Raw genomic sequence first — 11,564 nt, 5'->3', positions numbered from 1 at the left:
AGCAGCGCAAAAACTTTTTTTTGCAAAAAATAAATTTTCGTCAATACTTAGGTATTTTGGAAACAAATGATTGCAAAACAACTGGGCAGGTGTAAAATGCATTTTTAAACACTTTGTTCATTCAGATGTTGAAACCATGGCTCATAAATTCAATGTTTTGCCTTCCTCACTGAGGTAAGGCTATAATCCTGCTCTAAAAATGAACTTCGTATAAAAACGTCGTAGACCCACCTTCATGTATACATATCGACTCAGAATCGAAAACTGAACAAATGTCTGTGTGTATGTGTGTGTGTATGTGTGTGTGTATGTATGTATGTGACCAACAAACTAGCTCATGTTTCTCGGCACTGGCTGAACCGATTTGACCCGAACTTGTTGCATTCGACTTGGTTTAGGGTCCCATAGATCGAGTTTAATGCAGATTGAAGTTTCGATAAGTAGTTCAAAAGTTATGTATAAAAATGTGTTTTCACATATATTTGGATCTCACTTAACTGTATGTAAACTATGTCCGGGTCCATCATCCGACCCATCGCTGGTTAGGTTATCAAAAGACCTTTCCAACGAGTCCACAACATTGAAGATCTGGCAACCCTGTCTCGAGATATGGCCACTTAAGTGATATTGATATACTTTTTTGAAGCCGGAACTCACTTAAATGTATGTAAACTATGTCCGGATCCACCATCCGACCCATTGTTGGTTAGGTTATCAAAAGACCTTTCCAACGAGTCCAAAACATTGAAGATCTGGCAACCCTGTCTCGAGATATGGCCTCTTAAGTGATATTGATGTACTTTTTTGAAGCCGGATCTCACTTAAATGTATGTAAACTATGTCCGGGTCCACCATCCGACCCATTTTTGGTTAGGTTATCAAAAGACCTTTCCAACGAGTCCAAAACATTGAAGATCTGGCAACCCTGTCTCGAGGTATGGCCTCTTAAGTGATATTGATGTACTTTTTTGAAGCCGGATCTCACTTAAATGTATGTAAACTATGTCCGGATCCACCATCCGACCTATTGTTGGTTAGGTTATCAAAAGACCTTTCCAACGAGTCCAAAACATTGAAGATCTGGCAACCCTGTCTCGAGTTATGGCCACTTAAGTGAAATTGATATACTTTTTTGAAACCGGATCTCACTTAAATGTATGTAAACTATGTCCGGATCCACCATCCGACCTATTGTTAGTTAGGTTATCAAAAGACCTTTCCAACGAGTCCAAAACATTCAAGATCTGGCAACCCTGTCTCGAGATATGGCCACTTAAGTGATATCGATGTACTTTTTGGAAGCCGGATTTAAAAAATAGATGAAACTTGTGTACAGCTATTGTTGTGAGGAAGGCTCCAACCACATAGGTGAATTAAGTTAGTTTTTTTTTTGATATCTCGTGGCGGTGGGGTGACACGGCCCCTTCCATTTCTTACATTGCGAAAAAAATTTGTTTTTCAACAATGTGCACCCTGCAACGGCGATGAGATGGAAATTTGGTGTCAAAGCGACTTTAATGTAGAATTGGACTCCCGATTTGATGACCTACTTAGAATACAAAAATAGTTGTAATACCTCAACCATTATTCGAAATTCGATTTAAAAAAATTTTAACATCTCATTTTAAGGGAAACTGACTTTTCGAATCTGTAATAATTGCATAATTGCTTTGTTTTTTTTTGTTTTTTTTCTAACTTAGTAGGGTTATTTTTTAAGTGTAATAATATTCTATAAAGACGTACAGCAGACAATCAATTTGGTCATTCAGTGCAATTTGTGTTCTACAAAAAACATTAAATCTCTTGGCTTTTTTTTCTTCACGACAAAAGTACTGCTTGTTTTTTTTAAACTTCATCATCCCGGTACGAGAATCAAACTCCCGATCTCTGGATTAGAAACCCAGTACGCCGCAAGTCGAAACCCATCCCCTACCGGTCAGTATTCCCAGTGAGCAGATTTACTCTTTGAAGGGATCTGACTTTGTCGAGCCAGACAGGAATTGAACTCATCACCTTCCGCTTACAAGGCGAAACCCGTAACCTCACGGCCACGATAGCTCGGCATGTTCCTTAATCATTGTCATCATCTACTGAATTAATACCGTACCAGCCTCCATACACTTTGTCAGCTGTCCATACAAAAATGGTACGTCAAAATTCGAAAATCTGTAACTTTTGAAGGAATTAATTTTAAATTACTATTGAGGATGAGGACTATTCAGAAGAAAATAGGTACAAGGATTTTTTTGCAGTTTTTTTTTCACAAAAAACTCAATTTCTCATAATCCGCATTTTTTTTTTATTTCCCAGACTTTTTGATACGTTTAAGGGGACCAAAACTCGCCACTTTTAGGTATAGTCAAAAATTTGGCTACCGAGTTATGATTTTTTGAAAGAAAAAAAAAACAGCGAATTGTGGAAAAAATCGAAAATTTGAACAAAAACTTTTTTGGCCTCAATTTTAAATGTAAAATTAAATTTGCAATCAAAAAGATACTTTACAGATTTTTGGGTGCAGTGCCTCGTTATTATCCAAAGGCCTTGGCAAAGTTTCACTTCAGATAATCGAATCACCACAAAAAAAAATGTTGTCCTCAAATTTTCGATTTTATAGTATTGTAGGGATCATATCCCTGAACTACGCTAAAGTGATTTAGAATTTTTAAATCCAAGATGGCGGTAAAATGGCGGTGATGAAATATTGAAAAAAAAATATTTCCTGTTTTACTAGACAGTCAACTATTCAAATCAGACTAAAATTGGGCCACAGAATTTGAATTAAAAAAAAATTAAAAAAAATACGAAAAAAATGTTCGTGTTTCGATTATCCAATTTCCCATACAAACCTTTAGATAATAGAACTTGGGATAATCGAATCTGGACTGTTTTGCCGCTGAGAGTTTGATTTTAGAGAAATATTTGATGTTTTTTTGATTTTGCAAAATAGTGACCATGAAAATATATGTTTTGAAAAAATCAGAAAGCGTAAAGAAAAAATAACAGAAAAATTGAAGTTTCCTAAGTCTTACCCAAACAGCCCTTCAATTTCTAATGTCGATATTTAAGTAACTAATTGTTCGATTTTCAATGTTAAAAAATGAAACATTCGTGAAATTTTGCAAACAATATTTTGAAATCAAATTTAGGTTCAATTTTTGAATGGAATTACGAGAGGTGTATCGTTTTTTGAGCCGTAATCACCGCCACTGAAGATACTTTCACAATTAATCATATTTAATATCACTTACTTGATATAAGGGATGTTTGCGGCCACGTGATACTTTGCACCGGGGTCAAAATCAAGTTCAGACCTCAAAACCGGTGGCTTTAGGCCTCCAAACTGTTCCCTACAAAAGAAAAGCAAGAAAAAGAAAGGATTTTTAGTATTGCAGTTACATCCCATAGAATAAAATTCTTAAAATCTCACCTCAACAGCACCCAGTGGCAGTTGTACTGCTCCTTCCGCACCTTCTTGTTGAACACGTCGTACCGCCACGCGTCCAGCGCCAACGCGTACGGCAGGAACACGACCTTTTCCAGCGCCAACGAAAAGAGGAAGTTAATGTCGTGCGCCGTATCGTCCACGTTCTTCTGCACCAGGCCCAGGTTCTGCAGGTGCTTCGGGTTGGCCACCGACAGCGTCACGGCGTCCCCGATGGCCTCGTGGAAGCCCGGATTGGCCCCGTCCCGGAAGACCTTGGGGTTGTTGCGGTAGTTGAGGAAGTACTGCACGTGGGCCAGCTCGTGGTGGACCGTGATCAGATCTTTGTGGGTTACTGAGGTGCACATCTTGATGCGGTAGTCCTTGCCGGTGCAAAAGTCCCACGCGGATGGTTGGCAGAGGACGGGTCGGTCCGGGGGTTGGGTGAAGATCGACGTGAGCCAAAAGTCGGGCGGGAGGGCGCTCATGTTCATGGACACGAAGAACTCCTCGGCGATTTGGAACATGACCAGCGGGTTGTAGCCTTGCTTTTGCATTTCCGGTGTTACTTCGAGGAAGCTTCTGCCCGGGTATGGAATCAGGATGTCCAGGATGTTGTTCCAGCTTTGACCGTACATGTCGCCCAGGATGTGGTCCGGGATTGGGGCGTTTTTGTTGATTTTGTCCGGACCGTAGAACTCGCGCAGCTTCCGCCGGACGTACGCGTGGAGCATTTCGTAAAGGGGGAGAATTTCGTTCCAGACTTGTTCCATTTCTTCGCGGAAGTTGCGGGATTCGTACGGGAACTGCCAGTACTGGGCAGCGTTTGTGAAATCTGTAATGCGAATTCGAAAATTAGACACAATTTGAAGCAAATCTACGAAGGACTTACTGTTGACTCGAGCTGCATCGTTGGTCAGATCTACAAGTTGTTCAAAGAGTTCGCGCATGTTTCTTCCAGTTTTCCGGCGGTATTCAACCCAAGTCCAGGTTAGCTCGTTCCAATCTCTGCTCTTGGCCATGATCTGTAAAAAATAAAGCAAAAGCACGTTCTTCGATATCTTGAACTTTCAAGTGTTTAAAGATCCTTACATCCTTCAAATGCGGTTGAAGTCTCAAACCACACTCAAATGGTCGTTCGAAGGCACAAATCTGGGCTCCATTGAAGATTGCCAGCATGTCGTTTACGATTCGATTGTACTGAAATTAATTTGTCAATTAGTTAAGCTTTTTGATATTTTAGGTAATCTTTATTTTACCCTATCAAGCTGATCGGGCGGGAGAGCACTTGGTCCAATGATTGACATAAGTCGAACCTGTCGGTACAACTTGTCATCGAAGATCTTACTCTGATCAATGTGACGCATCTGATCCCATAGGAGTCGCTGGAAGTCGTTGTAACGCTGCTGGGCTGCAATCTGTGAATTATGATACATTTTTCTTAAATTTCCACTATCTCTTATTCTCATAAATATTTTAAATTAATTAGGAAACTTAGTACAGCGACTTTGTCATGCGTTTCTTTTAAGGAAGTAGTTATTAGCAATAATTAATGTTGTAATATCACATTATCACGTAATTCTCAAATCTTCAACTTGACCCTGCAATTATCTATTTCAATAACTCGTCTCAATGTCACCCCCAAAAAAACGCATTTTTTCCAAACCTCATTTTCCCATTCTTCTCGCTCTGCCCCCAAAGTTCAATGTTAGCGACCGTTTAAAACAAACGGTTATCGTGCCCAACCAGCCACTGGTCTACGCCTTAATTTCAAACAAAAACAAAGTTCGCACTCTTTTTTCCCACAGTAATGAAAAAATCTTTTGAATCGTCTGACCCAGACCACGCGACCACCCCACCTGGCGGCGACTTTATGGCTTATTCATCGCCTCTCTCATTGTTGTGAGTCATTTTTCCTCACTTCCCCAAGCTCAGTGCTAACCATGCTAATTTTCCACCTCACCAAGCCTCGGTAGCTGCTCAGAAAAAGATTTATTTTTGCGTGTCAAAAGTCCTCCCTCAAGATAGAATAAGATATGGTTCGTCTCGATTCTAACTTATGAGGAATTATCTGCAAAATCACAACAATCTTGCAAAAAAAACCAAAATGCAAAATTTCTGGTGTAGATAAAAAAGAAAAACAGGTGTTTAAGTCACTCTCTGCATCATTTTCATAAAGAAATTTTTATTTGCCATTATAAAACAATTATGCATGTTTCAAAAAAATTATTTAGGAAAGGAGTACTGAGAAGTATCCCAGATTTTCGCAAATTATTTCGCGATTTGTTTTATTTTAAACATTTGATTTGGATGAAAATCTGTATCTTAAGATGGGATTTTCTGATAGATTTAGTGTCTTCGGCAAAGTTGTTGATTATAATTAGGACGATTTAAAAAAAAAATAGTTACACACTAAAAAAAATATCCATTAATTTAATAGTGCATGATGGTGCTAAATCTGATTCCAGAGAATTAGAAATTTTGGAGTAGATGTTTTGGAGATGAAGTCACTTACAGGTTATGATTTTCGGATATTTCAACATTTTTCGTACTTTAAAAACAATTTATAAGGTAGGGATTGAAATTATTTCAAAAAATTAAAATTTGGGTTTTCAATGTAAAATACGGAAAAAATACTTATTGAAAATATCAGAAAATTATTCAAAAGTTCAATTTTTTATTATTGAAAATCGATAATCAATAGCAAGGGGTTTCCAGCATCGTGTCAGACTGGTCACTAATCCGGAATTACTTGGAATTTGTGCAAGTAATTCTGTAATTCCGGATTTACTGAGTAATTCCAGAGTAATCCTGGTAATTCCTAATAATCTCAGTAATCCTGGTAATTCCATGATTCTTGTTTATGAAAACATACTTCAGAAAAAAATAAAATAATAAAAAATAACTGTTAAAAAGATAATTTCGATTAACCTTTTATAATTCTATTTATTGCCTATTAATTTTCATGCATGAAACCAAAGTTACAGCTAGTAAGTAGTAAGTAGTTCAGTAATTCCAGAATTACTCCGCAATTCTGCAGTAATTCCTGTAATTCTGGAATTACCTAGTAATACCGTAGTAATTCGAGTTATTCCATAGTTACTCAGTAATTCGTGTATTTCCCATTAATTCAAGTAACTACTAGTAATTCTTTAAAGGTAAATCGGCAGAATGCATTTTGCTTTTCCTTGATGCTTTTTATGGTTGTAAGAAGTACAGAGCGGATTCGAAATGTCCGCCAATTTGGATGCTCTCTAATTCAAATGTATTCGGATGAAAAACACTCAAACGTCAAAATCAGTTGTCAAACTGACGTTGATGTTTACCACATTATTCGATGATTTCCAAGTAGGGCGTCCAGTTTTCCCGGGTTTTGAGTTTACCGAGAAACGGAAAAAATATATTTTTTATCCCGGAAAATTTTTGAAAACGTCATAATATCTATGTTTTCTTTGTATTAGCTATGTTTTTAAAATCAAACTATTAGCTCAATACTATTAAAATCAATCTAAACAGGGATAGCACTTTAAGATAGTTTTGAAGATTTTTTTGTTCTTTGTTGTGCTTTGAATTTTAAATGCACTCAAACGCCAAAATCAGTTTTCAAAATTGTTCGATGATTTCCAAGCAGCACGTCTAATTTTCCCAGGTTTGGAGTTTCCCGGAAAACTGGATTTTTTTTTATTCCCGGGAAGTTTTTAGTTTTTGAAAAAGTCATAAAATCTATGTTTTCTTTATATTTGTTTTGTTTTTCAAGCTTTAAATTTATAGAATTAGCTCAATACTATTAATATCAATCTAAACAAGGATAGCAGTTTTTAAATAGCTTAACATTCCAACGCAAAGTTGGAACGGTAACTTCAACTTGCTGGTTCTCGGGCATAACTCAACCAATCAAGATGATTCTTCTTTCCAGTGATTTGTTAGATGTTTAGATGATTATAGAACTTTGCAGAACTTAATTCGATCAAATCTGTAATTTTTGCGATCAAAAACATCGTTCCAACTTTTTTTTTTGGCGGGTAAAAAGAAATCGCCAAAAATTCCGCGGCGGCAGTCGTTTAAAAAAAGGTGGAACGATGTTTTTGATCGTGCACCGGACTTAAAAATTACAGATTTGATCGAATTAAGTTCTGCACAATTTTAGGATCATCTAGACATTCTTACAAATCACTGGAAACAAGAATCGTCCTGATTGGTTGAGTAATGCCCGAGAACCAGTGAGTTGAAGTTACTGTTCCTCCTTTTCTGGGAGGCTTGGGCGTCTGTGTAAGTTGGACATGCGCTGGGCGTTCCAGTTTTAAACAAATTTTTGCTGTTCTGTGTTGTGCTATGAATTTTTATATGCACCACAATTCTAATTCAAATTAAATAAGTATCTTATAAATATTTACTTTATTTTTAATTTCTATATGACATGAATAAAACAGCTTGAAAATTGGTTTAAGATGTCTAAAAACAAAAATGACAACAAATAAAATGGTACCAATTAATGTAAAATTTTCGAAAATTTTAAACTTATTAATTGTAATACTAATGTAATTTCCAGGCCAAATTATAATTTTTGATTAATTCCGGAAATTCCCCGTACAACATATAAAAATCCCGGCAATTTTGTGCCGGGAATTCCCGGGATGGACGTACTATTGCCAAGCACGTGGTTTTGTGCATTTGACAGCTGTCATTCGATCCAATTCTCAATATGCTGGAAGCTAGGCAGTAATTCCAAGTTATTTTTATAAATTTGAGCAATTCTGCGTGGTTTCTGGAAATCCCAAGTAATTCTGGGAAATCAAAGTAATTCATGACATATTGCCAGTAATCCTGGTAATTCCATTTAGACTTGTCAGTAATCCTTGATGCTGGAAACCCCTTGATCAATAGTTTCCAAGATATCGTTTTCAACATGCAACAAAAACGAAAAGAAATCGAAAATAGATTCATAAAGTGGATATAGCTTGTGAGAAGGAAATTTTAACTAAAAAGATTGTAAAGTACTTTTCCATATTCAATTCAATTTTAAATAATGATTTAAAAAAATTGCCGTTATGACGACATATAAAAACATTTCTTTTTTTAAATCATATTTCCGGAACCAGATTTTGGACCATTAGGCACTGGTTCAAAATATGTCTTTTCAGTCCCCTAAAGCTTATCAAAAAATTTTGAAAAATAAAATAAATTTATAAATAAATAAAAGTTTACTTAAAAAATCGTTTAATTTATTGTGTGTATGTTTCTTTTTTGAAAGACACGCCAAATTAATTAGAAAATTCCTTCACGTACCCATTTTGTATGACCAGCTCATCTTTTTGCAACTGAGTGTTTTCTTATATTATTGTTATTGATAGCAAGGAGTTTTTTTTAAATGGTATTTGGAAATATAAATAAAAACCAAAATGTTTATTGACGTCATTATTCTTAAAACAAAGCAAAATATAAGAAATGTTTCAATAAAGAAAAGATTTTCAATAATTCAATTAATTTTGTACCCGGATGTTTTTGAAAACATCAATTTTTAAAAGTATTTCAAAAGGATAAGAATTTTCCGATAAAATTTTATTTTTTCCATATTGCTCAAATGATGAAACAGATTATATCGCAAATTAATTAAAAAAAACTAAATAAATTTTGGAATTTTATTTATTTGAGAAACGAGAACAGAGAAACTCAAAAAAATATTTATTCCTTCTACTAGTTCAATAATGCATGAAATTTGAGTTTCTATCAACTAACAGCAATTCAAAAAAAAACATTTCTCGACTGGAGTTGAAATGCATATATTTTCAAAATATTGAAAAGGGCCAAAGCTTAAAAAAAGCAAACCATTTGTTTTTCAATTTCCACTTTCAAAGAGAACTTCCTCACGATTCTTCTCGATTCTAACTTATGGTACATGACGTGGCGGGCCAAACGTGTATGTCAATGTCAAACCACCGCAGATTCCCACAATTGTGTCGGTCGGTCACCAAAGCCGACCCTTGCCGACCCTGGCGACAAAACCTACCAACGATACCATACGTGTTTGCGGTGAACTCAGAATTCAGAATAGGAAACCACTAATTCGTGCCTATTAATAGCGGAGCCCCACAATGAGAAGAAAAAGCCATGCTCTTACCGCCTCAACCTGCGTCGCATCGTTCACGTTCGTCTCGAAGTTCCACTGGGCGGCCACATTCAGCGAGCACTCGAGCGAACTCTTCCGGTCGATGTCGGCCAGGAAGGTTTTCAGCTTTTCCGTTTCCGCCCGGAAGCGACGCTCCTCCTCGACACTCCGGAACGATCCCGGATTGAACGAGTCCCGGGGACGACCGTTGTCAAACTGGTCGACGGGGCCGAACTGAGGCCTGCGGTTCGGGTCGAAGCCGCCGTTCGTTTGTGGTCCGTTCGGGTTGTACGGAGTACGGTCCTGGTACAGATTTGGGTTGTCTACGTCGTTCTGGATTGGCCGGCGTCGGTCGTTGGGGTCGTAACGGCCGTTTTCCGGGTTGTAGCGGCCGTCCTGGTTCGGGTTGTACGGAGCACGGTTTTGGTAGAGGTCCGGGTTATCTACGTCCGACACGTACCGGTTGCGGTCCCGATTGTACGGGTATTGACCGCGACCGCGATCCCGATCTCGGTCGTAAGGGTTGCGGTTGCGATCGAAGTTGTTGCGGTCGTCATCATTGTAGTTGTTGTACCGATTGCGATCATCGTAAGAAAAGGGCTGAAAAGAAATATTCATAGAATTTTATTATATTTTATTTTCGTGGAAAATTACTGTATTTAAACAGTCAGTTGCTTAAAATAGTGTTTTTGAGCTAAGTTGATCCATATATTAGCAGAAACCACTCTTATTTAATAAAGAGGATAAATTACATCAGATTTGCCTTTTTCAAATATTTTATGCACAACATTTTACAGCTTTTGCAAACATGTCTAAAATAAGAGTTATTTTGAATATGAGCAACTCTCTACCAAAACCGGAAATGGATTTTATTTGTATTTTTTTATTTAGCTCAAATTGGTGGGGGCCGTTATTTTGTGTCACTGATTCACCCAAGGGTAATTCTCCGCCAACTCACACAGCAGTTGCCCCGACCCCTCTTCGATTTGCGTGAAACTTTGTCCTAAGGGGTAACTTTTGTCCCTGATCACGAATCCGAGGTCCGTTTTTTGATATCTCGTGACGGAGGGGCGGTACGACCCCTTCCATTTTTGCACATGCGAAAAAAGAGGTGTTTTTCAATAATTTGCAGCCTGAAACGGTGATGAGATAGAAATTTGGTGTCAAAGGGACTTTTATGTAAAATTAGACGCCCGATTTGATGGCGTACTCAGAATTCCGAAAAAACGTATTTTTCATCGAAAAAAACACTAAAAAAGTTTTAAAAATTCTCCCATTTTCCGTTACTCGACTGTAAAAAATTTTGGAACATGTCATTTTATGGGAAATTTAATGTACTTTTCGAATCTACATTGTCCCAGAAGGGTCATTTTTTCATTTAGAACAAAATTTTTCATTTTAAAATTTCGTGTTTTTTCTAACTTTGCAGGGTTATTTTTTAGAGTGTAACAATGTTCTACAAAGTTGTAGAGCAGACAATTACAAAAATTTTGATATATATACATAAGGGGTTTGCTTATAAACATCACAAGTTATCACGATTTTACGAAAAAAAGTTTTAAAAAAGTTGGTCGTCATCGATCATGGCCGTTCATGGTCACCCGCGACAGACACGGACGACGAAACAAAGAGAAACGCAAAAAGTAACTTTTTCAAAACTTTTTTTCGTAAAATCGCGATAACTTGTGATGTTTATAAGCAAACCCCTAATGTCTATATATCAAAATTTTTGTAATTGTCTGCTCTACAATTTTGTAGAACATTGTTACACTCTAAAAAATAACCCTGCAAAGTTAGAAAAAACACGAAATTTTAAAATGAAAAATTTTGTTCTAAATGAAAAAATGACCCTTCTGGGACAATGTAGATTCGAAAAGTACATTAAATTTCCCATAAAATGACATGTTCCAAAATTTTTTACAGTCGAGTAACGGAAAATGGGAGAATTTTTAAAACTTTTTTATTGTTTTTTTCGATGAAAAATACGTTTTTTCGGAATTCTGAGTACGTCATCAAATCGGGCGTCTAATTTTACAT

The 11,564-nt window shown here is 36.8% G+C and overlaps 1 protein-coding gene across 2 annotated transcripts in view; it reads right to left on the bottom strand.

The window, feature by feature from the left end:
* The window catches only part of LOC120426646 (angiotensin-converting enzyme), a 244,131-nt gene that overhangs the window by 229,011 nt on the left and 3,556 nt on the right, over positions 1–11,564 (bottom strand). For both annotated transcript variants that reach the window (XM_052708789.1, XM_052708788.1), the window contains exons 2-7: positions 9,540–10,127; positions 4,681–4,839; positions 4,514–4,621; positions 4,314–4,446; positions 3,428–4,256; positions 3,249–3,347 (exon numbers count right to left, since the gene is read on the bottom strand). In XM_052708789.1, the coding sequence (XP_052564749.1) occupies positions 3,249–3,347; positions 3,428–4,256; positions 4,314–4,446; positions 4,514–4,621; positions 4,681–4,839; positions 9,540–10,127 (1,916 nt within the window). The remainder of the gene's footprint in view (positions 1–3,248; positions 3,348–3,427; positions 4,257–4,313; positions 4,447–4,513; positions 4,622–4,680; positions 4,840–9,539; positions 10,128–11,564) is intronic.

This window comes from Culex pipiens, chromosome 2, assembly GCF_016801865.2.
Source record: "Culex pipiens pallens isolate TS chromosome 2, TS_CPP_V2, whole genome shotgun sequence".
In the NCBI taxonomy this organism is placed as follows: domain Eukaryota; kingdom Metazoa; phylum Arthropoda; class Insecta; order Diptera; family Culicidae; genus Culex; species Culex pipiens.
Note: the sequence above shows the minus strand (reverse complement) of the source record. Positions and strands in the feature narration are given on the sequence as shown.